Source organism: Theileria orientalis, chromosome 1 (assembly GCF_000740895.1).
Source record: "Theileria orientalis strain Shintoku DNA, chromosome 1, complete genome".
NCBI classification, from domain to species: domain Eukaryota; phylum Apicomplexa; class Aconoidasida; order Piroplasmida; family Theileriidae; genus Theileria; species Theileria orientalis.
In genome coordinates this window covers 2,265,335-2,287,662 of record NC_025260.1, presented here as the reverse complement: position 1 = coordinate 2,287,662, position 22,328 = coordinate 2,265,335, and the positions used below count along the sequence as shown (strand labels likewise).

Sequence of the window (22,328 nt, the reverse complement as noted above, 5' to 3'; positions counted from 1 at the left end):
CGTGTTCTCTTCCAAAGTGTCAAGCTCATCTATCGAATTCCTCACTTCCGCGTAGAAACGTTCAGGTGCCAATTGTTTATTGTGTGAATCCACATTATCGACTGAAACAATATAAGTTATACTTTAAACTCATTAATGTAAACTAATTACAAATATCCTATTACTTCAATACCAATAAATAATTACCAATTAATCTACAAATATCAATCGAGTACTTATAATATCAACAAAAAGAATTCATCAATCTAACTATTAACTACTTCCGTAACACTTACTGGATAGCCATGGGTGAAAGAGCGCATCTTTGGCCGTTATTCTATCATCTGGGTTCAACTTAAGAAGTGACTTACAAAAATCAATTGCCAGCTTGTTCGAATAATCTAGCAGTGGTGACTTTACGTTCCAGTTAATTTCTCCCTTGACTATGTTTTGTGTATACTTGTCGAATGGGAACTCTATTGGGAATAGGTTTGTGCCGAAGAGCAGTGTGTAGAGTATAACACCGCATGCCCAGATATCACTTTTGGTAATATTGAGGAGGTTAGTGTCTTGAGATATGATCTCTGGTGACAAATATTGCAATGAGTGTTCGACTACAATATTGAACTTTGAGTACTCGTTCGTGCTCAGCATATACCTCAGACCCTTCAGCAGGAGAACCCTTCTGTCTTCTCTTGCGAATACCAGGTTCTTCCCGCTGATGTTTCTGTGGACAATGTTTAGGCTGTGCAGCGACCTTAGTGACCTGAATATTTGTCTAAAAAACGTCGCCAGGTCGTGCTCCGAGTACTGTAACCCGTCCATTATGGTTGCGAATAAATCTTTTCCTCTACACGTCATTGTCTTATCTTTTTAAACTTACTCGTACTTCTCCATTACGTAGTACACGTAGTATTTATCAAAAAAACAATCTCTTAGTTTTAATATATTCGGTATAGAATTTAGTTTATTTTTTACGTAAAGATGATGTTCATATCTTATTGTATTAATATCATCGAGGTCAGAGGGATATATTTTAACGACGTAGTCCTTTTCTTCCTTTATGGATCGACATTCTCTTATTTGACATGTTACCTAAAGCGTTTTTGTTACTTTTCAAGTTCTTACTCCGTTGCATATTCGCTTCCCTAGGGTATAATCATTTTCGAATTTGGGTGAGAAAAATCTCATTATATTCAGTGTAATTGAAGAGCCATGAAATACAAAAGTAGAGTTTTATCAACGTCATGTAACAACAAAACGAATCTAGATGTTTATTATGTTAATTATTTGAACAATTTAAAATTAAATCCTCGGAGGTATGAATGCCGACGAAACAAAGATTTCTAGAAGTTAAAATTTAAAAGTTAAATCTCAAATAGGTTATAAGTTATGATTTATAATTTAAAATCCACAGAATCTTCAATTATTATAAGCTCAAAGAATTGAATCCCTAAATCGACAATATTGGATAACAATCAATTTGGAAAATATTGACAATATAGAGCTCTAATAAATAACACAATATTTAAAATTAATTTAATTAATACATAAAATATGGTACATAAAACAAATTTATTAAAAAATTTCTCGAGCGTCCTTGCCGTACAAGCACTAGATGTTATATGAAAACAAGATCTCAACTCATTTTTGCCATTTTTTAAAATATGTTTCAAAATTCACGAAATTTCATATCGCAATACATTTTAGATTTATTATATTTAATAAATGGATTTATTGATTCAGGATGGGTGATTATTTCAAGGTCTGCGAGGTAGAAGGCCTAAGGCGAACCGTTTCTGAGACCTCTGAGTCCGATAAAAGCGCAAGAAGCTACTTCAAATGGTTAAAGGTCGTAGGAACGGGCAAGGAATCCTCACCTATTTCACATTTGTCCTTGAGCCCTTGTGATAACCTATGCGCAGTTTCGTACGGAACGAAGGTTCGCCTTTCTTATTCATCTCGCCTTACACCAATAGATAATTATTTATATTTATTTTGATGTATTTATTATTTATACTATATTGATTTTAATTTCTGATTCCTTCTTAGGTTTTGTTCTATGACTACATGAATCAAAATACACTTCACAACTACACTTCTTCCAAGAGTTTCGTACGATTCTGCTCTTTTAGATCGGATGCTAAGTTGGCGGCAGTTTCTGACGACTCTGGATCCATAAACGTTATCGCACTCTCACTGAAGTCGCATCTGCGCAGATTTAACGCTCACGAAGGCCCTGTCCACTGCCACCGCTTTTCAAACGACAAGTTGAATTTGATGTCTGGCGGTGAAGACTCTCGGGTTAAATTTTGGGATATCTCCGAGGAAAAGTGCGTTTTGACGCTCGACGGCCACACTGACTCCGTGAGGACCCTGTGTAGCATCCCCGATGACCCGAATCTCTGGGTCACAGGCTGCTACGACTCACGGTGTCGAGTGTATGACGTTAGGATACCGACGTCTCCAGTTGCGACTCTGAACCACGGGTCCCCAGTTCAGCACGTTTCCTGCTCCTCTTCAGGCTTCAGGCTGCTTTCCACAGGAGACAACAAGGTCATGGTATGGGACGTGAGCTCAGGCTTGAAGCTGGACTACTGCCTCAAGCCTCATATGAGGACGGTCCTTGGATCTTTCTTGAGTGATGAGGACGAATGCCTGGTCACCGCCTCTCTAGACGGGACCGTCAAGTTTACGGATGTTACGTCTGGCACTCTCCTGCAAGTCTACAGCTACGAGTCCCAGATCACGTCGTTTGATTTTCTGTACAATAGCGTTTTGACCGTAGGATTGGTCTCAGGTGACTGGCTGGTGAGGCACAACCTGAAGGCCGGCGATAGGATGATAAATGAGCCGGACACCAAGGCTTCAGATTCCTCACCTGTGCACCAAGGTTCCGAAGCGAAACCACTCGACTACTTCGGATACAAGCCTCCCAAGCTAGGTCCACTGGACAAACTCGTTAAGTCGTTTCAATACAAGGCTGCACTGGATTTGGCTCTTAAATTGACGTAAGTTCCTTCCTTTTCCCCTTGAATAACTTAACTTTAGGCCCGAACACGTGTACAATCTCATCGAGCTCCTCATTATAAGGGGCACTCTTTCCACTGCGGTTCGGAATCGTGATGAAAAGACCATACTTCCTCTTTTAAAGTTCGTTTGCGCTCACTTGAACAGGGACATCAACAACACTACGCTCATTCTCGAGTTCCTGATCGCCATTCTGGACCAGAACCCCTGGCTCAAGTCATGTACAGATGAGGCTGTCATGGCTGAGATAAAACGCATTCCCAACAAGATTAACCTGGAGCTTTATCAACACACGATTCTGATGAGGCTCAAAGGCTTAATCGATTTCATACTTTAAATCACGTGTAACATATAGTTATAGACACACCTGTATAATATGTTATTTCAAGTCATTGTACATGACTATAATATCAATTAGTTAGTGGAAACGGGTGTTTTAACATAGAGATACACACAAGAATTAAAATCCAGATGTTAACATAATATATTACCAATATTACTATAAAGGACTTCAAAATATTAATAAAATTAATAATAAACAGTCTATGATGTTAAAAAACTAATCATGTGTATGATTCCTTATTCTCTATAACACATATGGTGTCAGAATATATTTCGCAAGATTCTATAATTTCCACGTATTTTTATGAGCTGAAATATTTAGCCACTTACACACATTTTATTTGTTGCTTAATTTTTGTTCTTTTAGTATTTTGAGGTTATATTCACAATGTAAATTTCACACTTAGCACATTTGATTACACTAAAACTTATGAAACTTTTCATATACAATTATGTACTACTAATTATAGCTCTAAACTCTGATTGTATTCGGATATCATTTGTAAATAATCTTAAATCATTCAATGGAAGTGTTAATAATTACAGTTTAAGTAGAATTCAAAATGAACCTTCTTATGAAAAAAGGGCATTGAAGGCTGTGAGTAGGACAGGAGTTTGTGTGCCCGAGGATGTTGGCCTGTATGGCAGGACCATGATTTCCTACGAGTGCCTGTATTCAAAGGACGGTCGCACACAGACTGGCGACGAGTGGGAGGCTGAAATGACTGCGGAAACTAAGGCAAACTTCCCCGGCAAGGACAAGAAGATAAAGAAGGTCAAGAGGATCGATCCCACGCTCCACCTTCCTGACGAAGGGTTCAAAAGGTTCGAGCTCCCTGCGCCCTTTGACTATACCAAAATGCTACTGAGGGAGGGCACTCCGTACCTCAGAATTAGCATCTGGGCTCCAGGAATAAAGAGGGACCAGTTTCGAGTATTTTTAAACTACACGAAGGACAAAAAGTATCCTGACTCATACATGGAAGCGGCTGAGGAGATTCCGAACTCTCCTGAGCTGAACACATACTATGAGACCTGCGAAAGTGAGCCTGTGGAGCCCCAACACAAATTGTCCTATCACAGCACCTACAACGACTTGTTCAATCGGATGCCGAAACCTGATTATGGCTACGCAGATGTCACCGATGACAACATACTGAGGCCCCCTCTAATAATGATCAACTTCCCGAAGAACACGATTGTTAATCAGTGGGAACGCGTGACTTTTGCATCTAAGCGGGACCCTGCTAAGAATAAGAAGCTACTGAGGATTCAAAGGTCATACAGGCCGTTTTCCCATGTGGACTTGAGGAACGTGTCCTGCGTTTACCGGGACGGCACCCTGCAAATGTTGTTCAAGCTCACTCATATCACTCCTCCTCCTGAGTTTCAGAATAACTACAGATTAGCAGTTTCAGAAGGTATTAACCATATATCACCACTTATTTATTTCCTATTACTACTCTGCTACTACTATTATTATTACTATTATTACTATTACTACTATTGCTAATCTGCTACTACTATTGCTAATCTGCTACTACTATTGCTGGTGTTGGCACAACTATTTTCAGAAGGGGAGATCAAGCCTCCGAAAGTGCTTCCCCGCGAAACCGTCCACGGGTGGATGTACAACTGGCACATGTTCCCGAACAGCTACGACCTCAGCCAGGACCTTTCGAAGGCGGAGGTCCCCGAGTTCACCGAGGACATGAAGCCTAACTTCGTGAACGACATGACGCCGCGCCAGGTCAGAAAGTTCATCAGGGATGTGGACGAAGCGAAAAAGAAGGACAAGTGAACTCTGCGTATGAATGCCTTCATGCTTACTCGAGCTCAGTTGAATCTTGTAGATTACCTAGGCTCTGTACACATACTTATTCTCTGTCGAGTATAACAGGGTTAACTTTATTTATATTACAAATGCTGCACTGGCTGTATGTTCAGTATCTTCAGCGCCTCTTCTATCACTCTTGAAGTCAGTTTAACCAGCCTCACGGAGAGTGAGTAGGCCTTGCCGTCCTCTATGACCTGCGTGTCCTCGTAGAAGCGACTGAAGGCCTTGCAGAGCGCCCTCAGGTACCTGCAAACTCTGTGCGGCTCACGCGTCGCCACTGCTGAGAGGACCGTGTTCTCGAACCCGAGGAGTGACCTTCCCAGGTTCCTCTCCGAGGCGTTTCTGAATTCTGAAAAGGGCGTTATTTGTCTGGACTGCACCTCTTTTCTCCAGCGGCTCCAGCTGCTCCGTCTTCTTCAGCAGCGACAGACACCTTACGTACGCGTAGAGGATCGCAATGAGCCCGTTGTTGCCCTGATTCATCAGACGCTCAAGCGAAAAGTTGTATCCCGAGTGCCTCTCCACACTCAGGTCGCTGAAAATCATGGATCCCACTCCTGCACAGCGTTAATCTTGTAAACACGGCACTTACCAATCTTTCTAGACAGCAGCGGCCTTTTGAGCTCCAAGTAGTCCCCTCTCTTGACTATTTCGTCGCCCACTAGTTTAACCACCTGCTTCGTGATGTCAACCAGACTACACTTGCTGCCCGACCTAGACCTCAGTTTTCCTGCTCCTTCGAGCCTCACTTGTCCGAATCCTACGTGTTCCACCTTACACCCGTTTAACATGTCGAGCTTCTTTGCTATTTTATAGAGCTGCAGATCGTTAATTCGTCAACTAGCTGTTTGACCACTAAACTAATTGCCTATCCCTTCAGCAGCGCACTTACCTTTTTAAAGTGTGGTCTCTGGTTGCTCTCAGTCACATATATTACTCTGTCCGGCTTGTTCCAGCTTACTCTGTGAGACAGGGCTGCAAGGTCCGTTGCCATGTATGTCAAACTCCCTTCCGCCGTCCTCAAAACTGCCTTGTTGACGCTATCGCTGTCTTCAGACTCGGCAGCTTCTGATTCCTCGCCATCCAAATCATCCAAATCTTCTTGTTCCTCACTCTCACGGTACAGACCAGGTATGTTTACCAGGACCTCCTTTCCCTCCTCTCTTGCCTTATTCTCTCTCACCAACTTGCTTATCAATTCGTCTGCCACGTTCTTATAGTAGCTTTCTGGTATCGTTTTCAGCCCATCCATGTAGTAGAAGTATGCCATATCTTCATAGTGTCCCACGCACGTGTTTCTCAATTTTTCCCACTGCTTCTGCCCCTGGCTCTTTGAATTCTGCAACAGCATTGCTTCGTGTCTTGCTCTTCTACAAAACTCCTCGTCCTCCGTGAACTTGTTGCACGCCAACTTGTAGTAGCTATCCACTGTCGATAGTATCAGATTGTCTGAAAATGTTGGCAGCGGCAGGTGCAGTGTCCTCTCTCTGTAGTCTTCCTCCATTTCTGGTATTTTGAATCCGAAATACTTCCTCTCTTCCTTGATGGCGCGGTCTCGGGGCAGGCTCTCCACCTCCAGTGCTTCCATCATTCTCACGTCGTACTCCATCAGGTACCTCATCAGTATTCCGCACTGCAGTCCGAAGTCTCCCACGTGGTTTCTTCTGCACACTTTGCTTCCTGAGAACTCCAACAGGTTCGACAGGCTTTGTCCTATCACCAGCGACCTTATATGGCCCATGTGCAGCATCTTTCCTACGTTCGGGCTAAAGTAGTCTACCACTACTTTCTCGTTCGTCAGCTTTCCTACTGACAGTCTCTCATCCTTTTCCATTTCGTCCAGCTTATCCAAGAGGTACGAGTCTCTCAGTTTTACTTTTAATTCGTCGTGCGATATTTGACACGAGTCCACTATCGATAAATCCTTTTTAATCTCATTGCACAGTCTGATCACCGCATTTTCACTCATTCAACAAACCTATCATTCACTTGATCTATTTTCAAGTCCAGAACATCTGAAATAGTCCTTCCGACCTTAGTGTGTAAATCAAACTCAGGGTCACTATCAGTGACCCAGACCTGTATTAATTGATTATTCGTTGAATACTATTAGAGAATTTTATTCAGTTACAGTCTTTATGTAGGATTGTTGTGTAGAAGGATGCGTACCAATGGCCTTTTACATTTTTTCAATATATTTTCTTCCTGCTCATCACACAGTCTTCGAATTCCTCTTTTTATCTAAAAGTTATACATATGTCGAATCTAAAATCATCTCCAAATCACACTTATGCAGTCGTTTATTTGGATTCTACTACTTACTATGTTCTCCACTGATGTGAATTGCAACGTTCCGTTCAGGTGTGTTTTATAGGCCAAACACGGTATTATAATACAAGTAAAAACACAACATATTACACATTTCATATATTACAGATTTTACATGCTATATGTACTATTATTACAGCGATTATTGTTGGTGTGTATTGGGAGTCAGTTCTTTATAGTGTCCATCGTTCCAGAATCCTTTTACGGTGGCACTAAATAACGACATTCTAATACCGAGTAGTTTCTAAAAATTATTGTTAACAATTCTTTTTCTTAAATCATTCAAATAACTCAAACTATGCTCTACACATACCAGTATCTGCGATTGGTTGGCGGAAAGCCTTTTATTCTTTTCACAAACTACAAAATCGCCCATTAAAACAATTTTTCCCATATTTAAAGCTGTTGGCACTCCCAATTTCCTAAATTGTGGCTCCATGCTGCCTGGTATGTCTTTAAAGTCGTCACCTCCTTCCTGTATGAATATTTGCCAGAATCTCAATAGGTATTGATTAATTTGAAGATTTATCTTTTTTAAATATTCAAAATACCTTTAATACGATTGTTTCTTTGGCTAATTTATCACACTTTATAAAATCTCTCACTTTAAATCCGTTCACCTTCTCCATGACCACATCTGGCATTTCAGATGTGATTAGGATCGCAGATTCGCCAAATAAATTCTAAAATAGTTTATTAATAAATATTAACTTTAATCCTAAACATACTTCTGAGATTTTGTGCAAATTCTCAAAAATCTCATCTTCAGGTTTGGTGCCGAGTGCGATGCGCATTACTTTGTTTTTTCCGTAAAACACCCTAAAATTTTTATTTACTTTAAAGAAAGAGCAAATTTAAATTAATGTTTTATTTAAAATTTAAAATTGTGTATTTTTGGGTTACCTTCCTGGCAAGAGTATTGAACGCAGAGTTTTAAGTGGCGAGTTCCTTTGGTCATTTAGGGCAATTATATAGACAAAAGTGGATTCATTTTTATTATTTTTAATAAATTGTTCAAGCGTGCCTCTAATGTTTTCAATAAGATTTAGTTTCTTTTTGGAATCCTTCTTACATGAGGTCAATTGAGTTTTTAACTTTCGTTTTGAACTCGGCATTTTAATTTTTTATATTAAAAATAAATATAAATGTGCACAATTATTTTAAAACTAATATTACATATAAATCTAGTATATAATTTTTTTTTATTTCAGTAATGCCCAATATGTATTCATGAATCGTCATTATTTTATATATTTTATATACATATTATATATTTATATATTATATTATAAAGGGAGGTTATTATAAAAAGTATTAATAGGATAATGGATAATATACTTGATCAATTTGATCTATTTTTTTACAGGAATATAGCTGACAGCAGGTTTATTTCTGGGAGGACTGGAGCGCTCCAAAGCTACGGTTCATCCAACCTTTTTATAGTCATAGCCCTCCTTTTAATATTTATACGCCTGTTTCACCTAATAACTGAGTACAATTCAATATGGCATATTGCCAAGGAGCTCCAGGCGAACCCGAAAGCCATTCACTTGAGCGGCATGGCCGAGTACGCCGCCGAAATTTTAGGTTTATACTACAGTCACTTCACTCAGATTCTAAGGTTTAAGAGGAAGGTCAAGCCCATTCCCATACCGAGAGTCCACATGCCACTCGCCCTTAACCCCAATTCTCTGAGTTTGGTCTACGAAAACCCACAAGATGCGAAGAAGGGATATACTAACAACTTGACGGTCACCTTCGAGTTCGACTGCTTGAAAACGACCTTCGTTAGCGCCTATTGGGGCGTTCCTCTTGAAATTGTTCAGTCAGCCATCATTCCTAAGAGTTATAAGAAGGAATCCTTCGGTTTATCCCTTTTGCACGACACCCTGTTAACTAAGGTGAAGAAGCTGCTGCGGAAGTTTCTGATTCCCTTTTACACTGACCAGTGTGAGCTTCTTCTCGACCAGACTTCCGACATGTGCGACAGCACTAAGATTTCTGGCGACATTTCACTGCTCTGCAACGAGGGGAACTTCTGCTCATCCGAGCCTATTTGTTTCAACTCCGGCTCGAAGATCAGGTGCACCTTAAAGCCTACCCTCGACGTAAGTTTACACCCTTTCACGTTTCGCTTTAGCACATTGAAGTTGACGGCAACAGCATTTCAACGTGGTCGGCTCTGTCCTCCCAAGAGGAGCTTCTTCAGAAAAGAATCCCCTTGGTCATTGTCCTATACACTCCGAGGACGCAGGAACCTAGGGTTTTCAGCGAGGGCGACGTCGAGAGTCACCAGGTAACTTTTTTCCCTTTACGCAATCTTGTACTTGTTTACTCACATTTAGTTACTTTCTTTGACTGCTTACACATTTAACTTTTTGCTCTGCTTTTACGCACTCCCATCATTCTCCGCTTAATTATCTCTATAGGGGTACGCCGAGATTACTCTCGTCAGATTCAGAATTCCCAACGAGCTCATCATGCCGTTCGTCAAGAGCCCCAAAATGTCACCCAAGATTTTAAAGCAGGTGGTCTTCTGTGGAGACTACCTTTGTCCTCAGGAGCCCCGGGACATGTTCGGCATGGGCGACGTGCGGGACAAGGAGTGCCTGATCTGCATCGCAAACGAAATGGACACTGTGCTGCTTCCTTGCGGCCACGGCTCCTTCTGCTCCAAGTGCCTCTACGGCCTCCGCAACGACAAGTGCCCTGTCTGCAGACGCAACTTCTACTCGTACGTAAAGTTCCCACTGAAGGACGAGGTCGCTTGACCGTTTTAATGTTTTATACAATTCATACGCACCGTATGTATTCACATGTACATTTAGCATGGGTCCTGTGTATGTATGTACGTAGGTATGTATGTGCCGTGGTACATATGTACCAAAAGCTATGCATACACATACATCATAGCATATATATGTGTATAAACACTGATGTATATACACATCCGCTAAATAAAACTACATTAGTTGCGATTTTATTATACACCTCCACTCGCTCCTCAGGTCGGTCATTTTAAGTCGCTTGTTGGCGCCAAGGTTCTGCACATTTTAAGTATATCCAAGATTACGGCAGTAACTACCCATCACATAGTTAAATACATGTATTCACTGCATTAACAAATTCTACTGCAAGCAACTGCCCATATAAATGGCAACATATACTATAGCTGTCGCGTGACTGTCAACCTACCTTTGCGTTGTTGTGAATGTGCTTGCCGTTGTTGTACGTTAGCATTGAGAGGTGCTGGTCCGTTTCAAAGTCAATGAAGCCGTCCAGATCGTCGGACGCGCTGCCGCTCGCCAGCTCCTCCGCCTCATCCTCCTCTTCGTCGCCGGACGTGAACTCTCCATCTTCGTCCTCGTATTCCGACGAGCTCTCCTCCTCGTCTCTCAGCCTTACTCTGGGTCTGAACTCAACGCTTGACATGGTCTTCAGTCTCGATTTTACGCTTTGCTTGTGGAGCTTTATCTTTCCGATGATCTCAGAGTGGCTCATCGACTCCAGGTGCCTTTGCGACTCATTTGCCGCCTCGTACTTGCGTGATGCGCTTCTCTGCACCGACTCCTTGCACGAGTCTGGGAACCCATACTCAGACTCGTTGGACGCTTCCGACTTTATCTGCTTCGGGAACTTGTAACTGTCCATCGTTCGCTGTGGAGTGCACTGCTCAGAGGCGGAGGAGTCCGATATACTCAGTGAGGACAGCAGGCATATTCTAATGATCGTCGACAGCGTGTTGTCCACCAGCTTCAGCAGATCAATCATTGAGTACAGCAACGCTCTCTTCTTCCCAATACAGGTCACGACGTACGTGTCGTCTACGAACATTAGTTATGTATTATTGTCCATTGTGTAATTTTGTTAGCTATGTAGTATTGTCTGTACAGCATTAGTTTTAGTTGAATTATGCTAATATTAGACTAACAGTAGTAGCTATTTCTAAATAAACTTAGTTAACTGAAGAATGCTAACTAATATCCGCCCTGGCGACGGCTTATTTCCTTAACACACAATGGTAGCCTTTGATAGCACACAATACTACTTTATGAACAAAACGCAACAGTAGCATTTGATAACACACACCACCATTTAAATACCATAAAAAAAGACTCGTACCTGTATTTGTCACGTACTGGTTGCCCGGGTCGAACATCGTGTCGCTCAGGCTCCTCGTTATCCTGTCCATCATCTTCCCGAACAGCCACGCCACATGCAGCAGATGACCCACCTGCTCTCTGTTCCTTCTTCGCATCTCCTCCCTCCTCTCCCTCATCCTCTTCACGTTCTCCGCCCTGATCGTGTTGTACTTTGTGACGATGTTTTCGTAGAAGTTGGAGTCCGACACGTCCAGCTCCCCTGAGAGCAGCTCGTTGAACTCCTGTGAGGACTGCAGGCAGGGGTCCTTCTTCAGCGGCGTTGCCTCGTCGTCTGATATCACCTCGCACGCGCCGTGTGACGCCGGCGCCTTGTACACGATCTCCAGGTTCACCAGCACCACGTTAACTGCCGACACCAGCGGTTCCAGCGCCCTGAAGAACCTCGTGCTGAGCTCGTACTTCGCTGCGCCGATTCTGCAGAGCAGCGTGAACATCACGAAGCGCGCCGTCGCTATCTTTTCGCTCCTCACTGTGCTCATCGTGTCCGTCGGCAGCGAGGACGCCCAGCTGCAGAGCAGGTTCGGCAGACACGAGTTCGGGACGAAGCGCAGGAACTGTGCGCAGAACTCGTGCGTCAGCGTGTAGAAGGCTCTCTTCGTGTACCTGTTGTTCAGCTTCAGCAGGTCCACGAACTGCAGCTTCCAGCTCTTCTTGCTCTCCGTCCTCTCTCTGCTTCTGCTGCCTTCGTTATCCAGCAGACCCAGGGACTCCATGAACCCGTTGTACTCTCCTCTCACCGCTCCCTCTTCTCCTTCTCCCAAATACTGGGCAAGCAGTGCGTTTTCCACCTTATCTCCGTACTCATTCGTGTCCACCACCTCCCTGATCGCCGAATATATTATTGCCGTGTTCACTGTGTTGTAGAAGTCGTTAGAGCACAGCCTCAGGTAATACTTAAATGTTAACTGGTCCACGACGTCTGCTCCAAAACTCGGCCCCTCGACCACGTACGTCCTCAGCACTCCTATGAACTTAAAGCTGACGTTAAAGAAATATTCTGCTTCGAAGTACTTTTCATTCTGCGCTGCGTCCTCCGACTTAACTGCCAACTTAACGTTTCCGGCTTTCACGTTCCTCCCGTGGTACTCCAGAAACCCGAACACACTAAACATTTTACTTAGCGGCATTCCGTCATGCTCCTCGTACTCTTCTTGATCCGACTCGTTCCCTTTTCCTTTCTTCAGCTTCCCATTAATCAAGCCTTGCCTCTCCCCCTTCTTTCTTCTGCCTCTGGTACCTTTCCTTCCCCTTCTCGACGCAGTGCTCGTATTACCATACTCATAGTCCTTACTACCTCTGCTGCCATACTCATAGTGGTTACTATTACTCGTTCTGCCCACACCACTGGTACCATTTGCGATATTTTTCTTACTTTTCACACTCGCAGTCCTGCTTTTATGTTCTATTACCACTCTCGTCGTCAAGTACTTTTCAAACACTATTCTGTCCATGAGTGCGCTGTTCGTTCTGAAGTTAAGGAACTTAAACAGTCTCATTGTAAACTTCCTCGTGTCCACAGTTCCGTTGAACGCGAACCTTAGTTTACTCCTCCTATTCATCGGCGACAGCGACAACTGCAGCAGGTACCTCAGCAACTGCGTTCTATAGTGCGCCAACTCTGCGTTCCTGTACTCCAGCGACAACATGCAGTCGTCCTCCACTTCGCAGTAGAACAGCTTCAGGCACAGACTCAGCTTTTCTTCGCTGTACTCGTAGACCGACCTGCAACTCACCACCACTCTCACCACTCCTTCTGACGAGGTGTCCAGGTACACGTCATCACTCATCAGCGACGCTAGCGCTATTAGCACGCACGGCAGTGCCGAGCTACTCTTAATAAATCCCACTTCTTCTCTCGTCATTTCATGATTTTGTTCCAGTGCTTCTGAGTATATACACACTTCTGCTGCTGAGGTTATTTTATTCTTAACCTCTCTCACAAGCTCCTTTAACAGTTCTTCTGCCGACTCTTCTGGAAAATCGTAGTGAACGTATCCTGACTCCACCTTCGTCGACAGTGATGTTGACACGCATACCTTCAGCCTCTTACTGTCCAACTCTACTCCACACGAGTCTGCTATTGAGCTATATATTCTATAGCAGTATTCGCTTATCACATCGTGCGTATAATCGTCACTATTTTCATCCAATTCCACAATGCCGTCCTCTTCGCATTTTACGTAATTCACATTTGCCTTGCACACACTCAGTATCATCCTTCCAATTTCGTGCCGATACAGGCTCAGCGTCAACGTCTCCACGTATGATACTCCGTCCAGCGTTGCGAAGTCTGTGCACTTTTCGTATTCTTTTCCTCGCTCGTAATTTACGTATCCCATTGCTACTATCACCATCTCCCTTGGCATAGCTTCGTATTTTTTATAGACAGCAACCGCCTCTCTTATCACTCTCGAGTATGAAAATGGCACATAGCTTCTACATCCTTCTATGAACCCTCTACATTCCTCCATGTTGTTGCACTTGTACAATTCATCTTTACTCTGGTCCAAATATGCGCACTCCATCCCATTTATTGTTTTCTGTATGTTTTCCAAGGCTGCACCTCCTTCGTCACCGTAATGCTCATCATCACTATCTTTCTGACAGTCCTCTTTTTCATTAAACTGTTCATATGATCTTTTAAGCACACTCGTTTCCACATATCTTTCATTTGTCAGTGCTAGCAACCATTTTGCGTACAGTCCCACCAGCTTCATCACTCTCTCATTCCTTGTCTCATCTGGCAGTGCTCCATTAAATACCATATCTGCGTATGCATCCAGTAACATTATGTACCCCTTCTCTTGACAACTGCAGCCGCTTTTACTCTTCCACTTCATCAATTCATTCCACACTTCAGTCATCCCATCGCTCCTGCCATCGTACTTTAAAACCATATTTTTCTTGCTCAGCGCTACTGTTACGTCAAACACGTACGATACCACCTGATTACAAAACTCCTTCGGCTCAAATGCTGACTGGAACTTTGCGAATACTGGGCACACTTCAATCAGCCAAACGTTTGCACACTCCTCGCCTTCTCCGTCCCACTCATCGGTGTATGACAGCATCGGACTAATGTACTCGCTTGTGCGCTCATGTACGCCTAGAAGCAGTCGAATAAACTGCACGTAAACTCCATCTACTGACTTAAGTCCCCAAATGAGACTGTTGAATACTGCAACAGCTCCTAAATATTACTTTTACTTCAACTCTTACCTAAATATGGAGCTTCTGGGAGCAGGAAATTATACTTGAGGCAGAAATACCATCTTATACACAGTACACATACACTCTTTACAAACTCTTCATCATTTCTGTTTTTATAAAGTATGTATGAAAACAGTAACACACCTAAACGTTATTTATTGATCCGATAAACATACTCTCGTAGTTGTTCAGTTTAATTAAAGTTGTTTCAATTGCTTTATTACAATATACTATTTGCCTATTCACTGCTTCCTTTGTGTTTTTATTTTCAAATCGTTTATTTAATATACACTTTATCCATTTTTTTTCAAGTTTCGAAAATTTGTTGTCTTTACAATCTATTTTAGCAGCAGATTTTGACGATGCGATAAAACATTCAAAAGTTTCTGAATTTTTTGTCAATTGATTTGATGATTCAGGAACTGCGTCATTCCTTTCGACACTGTTGTCGTTAGAATCACTGGAAGGTCCACATTCAAATCCCATAATATTTTCATACTCGGTCAACACATATTTTATTCATGTTTATAAAATAATATTAGCTATAATAATTTTACGATTCTTCTGTTATTTCCATCCCCATTCGTTACCACTTTTCTTATTTTCCAGTTTTAAAAAAATTTAATTTTATCCACCAAATAGATTTTCATCATTTAAAAATACAATTATTTAAGGCTTAAGGCTTATGTGTAAATGTTTTATTATTGTTTTGGCCCATATGTATGGTGTCACTATGTTCATTCGATTTACTAAATAATTTACAATGTGTATTTGTTTCACATAATTATATGTGATAAAATTACATTGTGTATTGAATAACTTGATTTCAGCACAATTCTAACTTGACCTGGCTACTAAATACTCTATATAGACAATGTATAATAATAACGTTAAACCTAAGGGGAGATTCGGCAGAAAAATTGAGTCTCTGCGTTTCAATTGGACTCGCCGGAGGTATATATGGCGAGCTAGCTTCTTCTACAGCTTTGTGAGCTGGGTTCTTTTAATCGGTATGTCATTTCACGCTCATCACTATTCTCAGGGATCATTCTTACTCTACTTTTCCATATTTTACTTAGACAATATAACTTCTTTGTAAACTATAGCTGCCCTGCTCGTAGTATCAGGATTATAAACGGTTTCATTCTTTCAATCATTATAACCACTGGTATTTGACCTCCTTGTTACTCACTTAATTTTTAGGCATACTTGTAATTTTATCTATATTTTTGGCTAAAATTTGCAACATTTTTTCAAACTATACTATGAGTCACTTCATGGAGACTGGTAATTGGCTCAAGTTTTTGGGGTGCACTGTAAAGTGGTTCCCCTGGATTTTTGCTCTCTTCATGTGGATTTGGCTCGCGCTCCAGCTAAGTAGCTTAATTTGGGTCTTTGTGAGTCCCAGGCAGTGGTGCATAAATCGTTTTGACGAGATGGCTGTCAATGCTGTCAAAAATTGCAGACTAATTCTCAAAAGAATGACTCGTAAGCCTTTTTAACTTACATATATTTTCAGCTTGTCAAATCACTCTCGAGAACACTTATCCTAAGGAGATCAGGAGTTGCAACGACCCTGATTACTTGATACAGAGGAAGATGATTCTCATGGCTCTAAAGGACCCATCGACTAAATGTACTATTGAGGACCTATCGGTGTGTAACGCCTACCGTGACGCTATGGAGAAGGAGGGTATTTTTACCATTATTATAACACACCTTAGATTTCAAATGGGACGAAGCGGCCCTATCTGGATGCTACGGCGTGATTCCCACGGATATGAGTGATTTTATCGACGAGAAGAACACCAGCGATCTGTTCAAATACATTCTTCTGTCCAACATATCCTGGTCAATCACGTTCGTCGTGATCGTCTGCTTATTCTACTTCATTAAAAGTGTAACAAAGTTTGACGCGATCATTTATCAACCCAAAGACCCATCTGATAACGTTGTTATAAAAATCGTAAGGCCGTTCACGCCATGGACCAGATAACTAATTTTTCACTATACACACTATACTATTATCTAGAACAGAAGGATCCGTTATATACACAATTATTAACTAAAATAATAGAAAATATAAATTGTTTATTTGTTTAAATAATCCTTGGTTGGGGGTTGTATTATGTGGCTGCACGTGGCAACTTTTAGTTATATTTATTGACATAATGGACTCTCCAAATCCTAAAAAGAGGAAATTTGGTTTCACCGATCGTCCACCAACAGGTTAGTTTTTTATAATTAATATATGTTTTTAGAAACCCAGGATTCCACAACCACCTTGAGCTCGGATAAAACTAATGAGAATTTTAAAAAGGAAGTGTTAAATGATGAATCATCACCTGATATAAACAGATGGACTAATGCTCCATATTCTTCGCGCTATTATAGACTTCTTGAGGATAGAAAAAAGCTCCCGGCATGGACTGCCAGGCGGAATTTTATCAAATTGGTAAAAAGGAACCAGGTTTTGGTACTAGTTGGGGAAACAGGTAGCGGAAAGACCACACAGATGACACAGTTCGCTCTGGAGGCTGGTTTATCGGGGATGCGTCCAATAGCAATCACACAGCCGCGCAGAGTCGCAGCCATGTCAGTTGCAACCAGGGTTGCGGAAGAGATGGACGTGGAACTTGGCGTCACAGTGGGCTACTCGATCAGGTTCGAGGATAAGTACTGCGACAAGACCCTGCTGAAGTTTATGACAGACGGCATGCTGTTGAAGGAAATCACGACTGACCGAACGCTCTCTAACTACGGGATGGTGGTACTGGACGAAGCTCACGAGCGGACAATAGCGACCGACGTGCTGTTCGGGCTCTTCAAGGACCTGATTAAGCTGAGGCCGGACCTGAAGCTGGTGATCATGTCGGCAACGCTCGAGGCGAAGAAGTTCCAGGAGTACTTCGGAGGCTGCGACATCCTGAGGGTGCCAGGGTCGATGCACCCGGTCGAGATCTTCTACACAGTGGAGCCGGAGAGGGACTATTTCGAGGCCTCGGTCAGAACAGTGGTCAACATCCACATGGCGGAGCCGGAGGGAGACATTCTGCTCTTTCTGACTGGAGAGGAGGAGATCGAGAACGCACGCAAGGAGATCGAGGCGATGCTGAGCAGGAAGAACTGCAAGGACCCAATAACAATACTGCCGCTGTACTCGTCACTGCCGCCGTCGCAGCAGCAGAGAGTGTTCCAGAGCGTGGAGGGCAGGAAGGTCGTCATCGCAACGAACATCGCAGAGACCTCGATCACGATCGACGGCATCGTCTACGTCATCGACCCGGGCTTCAGTAAGCAGAAGATCTACAACCCGCGAGGGAGAATCGAGTCGCTGCTGGTCTCGCCAATCTCGAAGGCGTCGGCGCAGCAGAGAGCAGGCAGGGCAGGGAGAACGAGGCCCGGAAAGTGTTTCAGGCTCTACACTGAGGCGGCCTTCAACAAGGACCTCGTGGCTGAGACGTACCCGGAGATCCTGCGCTCGAACATAGCGAGCGTGGTGCTGAGCCTGAAGAAGATGGGCATCGACGACCTCGTGCACTTCGACTTCATGGACCCGCCGGCGCCGGAGACGATGATGCGCGCGCTCGAGGAGCTGAACTACCTGAAGGCGCTGGACGACGAGGGGGAGCTCACGACGACCGGCAGCCTGATGGCGGAGTTCCCGCTGGAGCCGCAGCTGTCGAAGGTGCTCGTGGAGGCCAACGAGCACTCGGCGGCCCTCGAACTCCTGATCATCGTCGCCATGCTCTCGTGCGGCAACGTGTTCCTGAGGCCGCGCGAGGCCGCCAGGGAGGCCGACCTGGCGAAGTCGCAGTTCTCGGCGCCCGAGGGCGACCACCTGACGCTTCTGAACGCTTTCAACTCCTATAGGAGCGTGCCGCAGTCCTCAGCCAGGAGGTACTGCCAGGACAACTTTTTGAACCCGAGGTCACTCTCTTCGGCCGTGAACATCTACGACCAGCTCCACAAGATAATGGCCAAGCACAACCTGCTTGCCCCCGCGGCAAGCTCAGCCCCTGCTATCAGTTACAATTCGGCTCCCGCAGGCCTACCCGGTAGCCGTGGCGCCCACAGGGACATTAACTTGGAAAGGGTTAGGAGGGCCCTGGTAACTGGCTTCTTCCAGCAAGTGGCCTACCGGAGCGTCCGCGGCCACTACCTGCTGGTCAAGGACAACCAGAGCGTTGCTCTGCACCCCTCGAGCACTCTCCAGCACTCTCCGCAGTGGGTCATTTACCACGAGTTCATCCACACGTCCAAGAACTACATTCGCACCGTCTCCGACATCAAGGGGGAGTGGCTGATTGAGATCGCACCTCACTACTTCAGCACCGAGGACATGCCCAACGGCGAGGTCAAGAGCGCCCTGGTCAACCTATACAGGAGCCGGAGAAGCTGACCAACTATTTTCCTTTCAAAGGTGTACCCTATTGTTGTTTTACTTCAATCCTAATACGGATACATTATATCAGCTATTATTTGGCACTGTTCATTTGTGTTTACACTATTCATTCATATGTACTCAATTAATTACCTTAAACTCAGTAACGGGTAGTTGTACTCAATTACCTACTTTAAACTCAGTAACGGGTAAAAGCACTCAATTCCATGATTCAAACTCAGCAACTGGTAAATACGCATCTGTGAAGTTTAAAATTGGCTAAGACATTAGTTTTCGTCGGCCCAGCTTTGGGCCTTCTTCGTGCACTCGACCAGGAACCGCTCGGCCTCAGCCTTGCTGCCGGTGCCCTTTATCGCCTTCAGCTTCTCCTGGAGCAGAGGCTGGCTCACGAAGCTCGCGTTCACAAAGGTGCTCAGAAGGCGCGCCACGTGACTCGCAGACCTTCCTCTCGACGATAGCTCTATGAACACCGGCCTCCAGCTCACCAGCGTCGAGCCCCTGTCCCCGCACACCTTCACTCCCACGTAGTACTTCCACGAGCTCCCGAACTGGATCGGCTGCACCGCGTCCACCTTGAATATCGGCGTCCTGTTCTTCAGCGGCTCCGAGAGCGGGAAGCGCAGGTGGCTGCTCACCAGCTCCGGCGGCACGTGCACTGTCAGCGGCTCGTTGTGCAGCGGCCTGTGCACAAACAGACTCACGTGCTTGTTCCTGCCCAGACCCTGCCACACCTTCCCCTCCGCCAGGTTGCTCAGGTCCAGCTCCACCGACAGAGCGCCCACCTTCGCGTCCTCCGAGCGTATGGTGAAGTCGGGGAAGAAGAGGTAGAGCGACTCCAGGACGTCGGACGCATTGCTTCCCGCCGACCCGGGTGCTCCTGCCGCTGACGCCCCTGTTGTCGCAGCTCCCGAAGCTGTGGCTGCCGTTGCGCTCTGATCCTGGTTGCCTGTGTTTGTTTTTACGTAGCCTGCATCATCGGTCACCGTCAGTCCCAGGTGCGACAGGTATGGCGGCACCGGTCCCACTCTCGACATCGTTGCGCTAAACGTGTCTATCAGGTTCACGCACTGGTACAGCGCCAGCGAGGCCTCCTTGAAGGCCGTCTCCGACTTCTGCTTCCACTCCGCGTCGTGCTCCGTGTCCGGGTGCAGCAGCGTCTTCAGCTTCTTAGCGCACTTTTTGATCGTGTCCTGGTTGCACAGCTTCGGCGCTATTCCCACGGTGTAGAACGGGTTCTTACAGTTCGCAGGTAGCGTGTTCGAGCGCTGCTCCTCCAGCCTGTCCAGCACGTACTGCACCGAGTCCCTCTTGAACTTCTTCTTCTTCTGAAACTCCGACGACTCATCTGTTCTTCGCTGCAGCTCCTGCTGGTATGCTGTGAAGAATGCGTTGAACTTATCTCTGCACACTCCATTATCGGTCGCCAGCGACGCCGACCCCAGGAACTTTACCGAGTCCTCGTCCAGCAGCATCCTTATGCAACTCACCTTATCCGAGACTTCTCCTTCCTCCCTCTTCAGCAGCGCCTGGCTTCTCAGGTCCTTTTCAAGTGACGCCAGCACCTTTTCCAAATTATCCGTCACTGGCGTGTTCATAATATTCTTTACCAACAGCACGTACACCTTCCTCATGCTGTCCAGCTGGGAGGCTATGAAGTTGATTATGTCCACGCAGTCGTGCAGTGAGTACAGCGATGCGGCCTTCTGCTTCTTCGTCTTCTTTTCCTCTGCCGTCAAACAGTCGTTCAGCCTCATCACGTACATCCTCAGGTCCATCAGGTACCTCTTGAAGTCCTCCATGTATATCTCATAGATCCCGTAGACGTTCGTGAAGAAGGTATTTAGCTCCGTCAGTATTCCATTTTTAAAGAGCACTGTCGTGAACTCGTTTAGTTCTTTCCAGGTCAGTGGAAAGTTTGCTCCCATGTACTCCCCAAGCTTCGCCTTTATTGGCCTGAAGTGCCCTAACAGTATCAGCTCAAAGTTAAGCAGCAGCGACTTGTCTGCGGACCCACTTCCGCTCACTTCCCTATTTATCTTTGCTTCCTCCAGTATCTTAAGCAGCATCGATTCGTCTGCCACTGACGCTAGTGCCTTTACGAATGGCATCAACGTGTTAACGCTCGTCGACCTTGAGAAGAACGCGTCGTCCAAGCTGCGATATGTGTATGCGAAGGATCCCGTTGCTGAGTATATAGTTTCCACTGTTCTCTTTGCTGCCAACTCATCCTCTGTAAACTCCAGCATGAAGTTAGACAAGAACTCCTTCGACAACGATGTTTGCGATTTACTATTTGGGTCATCTATTTTATAATAAAAATCAGGGTCCGTCCCGTCTACTCTTACTGTAGTTTGCACATTTGCGTCCATGAAACCTTCGCGGTCACTAGGTTTGTCCGACTTTTCCGGCTCATACACCGTTTTCAAGTCGTCCGGTTCAGATTCTGCGGTCATATCCACGTCAAGTTCAAACACATCATCCGTTGGCGAGTCAAGTGTTTTGCGTTTAACACTTGGTCTAAACACCGTTTGAGAATCCATCATTTTATATACTCAATCTAATAAATTCATTATCTGTAGCTTATGTTGACGATAAATTAACCATGAGAATAAAATACTCAAATGTAACTGTTACACATTTATGAGCCCGTATGTTGTGAAATTATAACAATTAATAGAACGGCTATTATATGTATAAGACAATTCAAATCAATCAAAACTATTCATGCATTTGAATACACATTGTTTTATAGAATCAAAATTATGATTTATTATTATAAATGTATGACCAATTTTAACACCCGTGGGGAAGCAGAATTATTATTATTTATTCATTCCTTCATATTTTTAGAGGTTTTAGTGAGGGTCTATATTACTTGTTCAATTCTATATTAGAATTTAGTTGTTTTATAAGATTGTATTTTATAAAACTTAATTTCAATTATGATATATATATTTTATTCATCTTCATTTTTGTAAACTGTTACATTATTGTGAATGGAGTTTTATTTTCTTTAAATAAATATATAAACCAC

General features: G+C 44.0%; 10 protein-coding genes across 10 annotated transcripts; 5 read left to right on the top strand and 5 right to left on the bottom strand.

Moving 5' to 3' along the window:
• Positions 1-858: 858 nt before the first annotated feature.
• TOT_010001338 (protein kinase) lies at positions 859-1,170 on the bottom strand (the record flags this gene model as incomplete). The annotated part of the gene is made up of 2 exons (XM_009691525.1): positions 859-1,074; positions 1,108-1,170. 2 exons carry the CDS (start codon positions 1,168-1,170, stop codon positions 859-861), a joined length of 279 nt encoding a protein of 92 aa, XP_009689820.1.
• A 556-nt stretch (positions 1,171-1,726) lies between these two features.
• TOT_010000973 (uncharacterized protein) lies at positions 1,727-3,346 on the top strand (the record flags this gene model as incomplete). The annotated part of the gene is made up of 3 exons (XM_009691524.1): positions 1,727-1,921; positions 2,032-2,990; positions 3,031-3,346. 3 exons carry the CDS (start codon positions 1,727-1,729, stop codon positions 3,344-3,346), a joined length of 1,470 nt encoding a protein of 489 aa, XP_009689819.1.
• Positions 3,347-3,781: 435 nt separating this feature from the next.
• TOT_010000972 (conserved hypothetical protein) lies at positions 3,782-5,152 on the top strand (the record flags this gene model as incomplete). Its single annotated transcript, XM_009691523.1, has 2 exons — positions 3,782-4,772; positions 4,926-5,152. The coding sequence occupies 2 exons, from the start codon at positions 3,782-3,784 to the stop codon at positions 5,150-5,152; spliced, it is 1,218 nt and encodes a 405-aa protein (XP_009689818.1).
• A 116-nt stretch (positions 5,153-5,268) lies between these two features.
• On the bottom strand, positions 5,269-7,615 carry TOT_010001337 (arginyl-tRNA synthetase; the record flags this gene model as incomplete). Its single annotated transcript, XM_009691522.1, has 6 exons — positions 5,269-5,537; positions 5,569-5,745; positions 5,781-6,006; positions 6,081-7,134; positions 7,167-7,267; positions 7,511-7,615. 6 exons carry the CDS (start codon positions 7,613-7,615, stop codon positions 5,269-5,271), a joined length of 1,932 nt encoding a protein of 643 aa, XP_009689817.1.
• Positions 7,616-7,658: 43 nt separating this feature from the next.
• Positions 7,659-8,631, bottom strand: TOT_010001336 (60S ribosomal protein L10e; the record flags this gene model as incomplete). The annotated part of the gene is made up of 5 exons (XM_009691521.1): positions 7,659-7,760; positions 7,830-7,991; positions 8,068-8,199; positions 8,245-8,335; positions 8,420-8,631. 5 exons carry the CDS (start codon positions 8,629-8,631, stop codon positions 7,659-7,661), a joined length of 699 nt encoding a protein of 232 aa, XP_009689816.1.
• A 210-nt stretch (positions 8,632-8,841) lies between these two features.
• TOT_010000969 (binding protein) lies at positions 8,842-10,287 on the top strand (the record flags this gene model as incomplete). The annotated part of the gene is made up of 3 exons (XM_009691520.1): positions 8,842-9,624; positions 9,657-9,812; positions 9,946-10,287. 3 exons carry the CDS (start codon positions 8,842-8,844, stop codon positions 10,285-10,287), a joined length of 1,281 nt encoding a protein of 426 aa, XP_009689815.1.
• A 192-nt stretch (positions 10,288-10,479) lies between these two features.
• Positions 10,480-15,375, bottom strand: TOT_010000968 (conserved hypothetical protein; the record flags this gene model as incomplete). Its single annotated transcript, XM_009691519.1, has 6 exons — positions 10,480-10,560; positions 10,712-11,030; positions 11,106-11,340; positions 11,600-14,869; positions 14,899-15,033; positions 15,066-15,375. The coding sequence occupies 6 exons, from the start codon at positions 15,373-15,375 to the stop codon at positions 10,480-10,482; spliced, it is 4,350 nt and encodes a 1,449-aa protein (XP_009689814.1).
• A 388-nt stretch (positions 15,376-15,763) lies between these two features.
• On the top strand, positions 15,764-16,885 carry TOT_010000967 (conserved hypothetical protein; the record flags this gene model as incomplete). The annotated part of the gene is made up of 5 exons (XM_009691518.1): positions 15,764-15,899; positions 15,932-16,057; positions 16,093-16,377; positions 16,409-16,582; positions 16,614-16,885. The coding sequence occupies 5 exons, from the start codon at positions 15,764-15,766 to the stop codon at positions 16,883-16,885; spliced, it is 993 nt and encodes a 330-aa protein (XP_009689813.1).
• A 175-nt stretch (positions 16,886-17,060) lies between these two features.
• On the top strand, positions 17,061-19,291 carry TOT_010000966 (DEAD-box family helicase; the record flags this gene model as incomplete). The annotated part of the gene is made up of 2 exons (XM_009691517.1): positions 17,061-17,118; positions 17,151-19,291. 2 exons carry the CDS (start codon positions 17,061-17,063, stop codon positions 19,289-19,291), a joined length of 2,199 nt encoding a protein of 732 aa, XP_009689812.1.
• A 269-nt stretch (positions 19,292-19,560) lies between these two features.
• TOT_010000965 (uncharacterized protein) lies at positions 19,561-21,837 on the bottom strand (the record flags this gene model as incomplete). The annotated part of the gene is made up of 1 exon (XM_009691516.1): positions 19,561-21,837. The coding sequence occupies one exon, from the start codon at positions 21,835-21,837 to the stop codon at positions 19,561-19,563; it is 2,277 nt and encodes a 758-aa protein (XP_009689811.1).
• Positions 21,838-22,328: the final 491 nt, after the last annotated feature.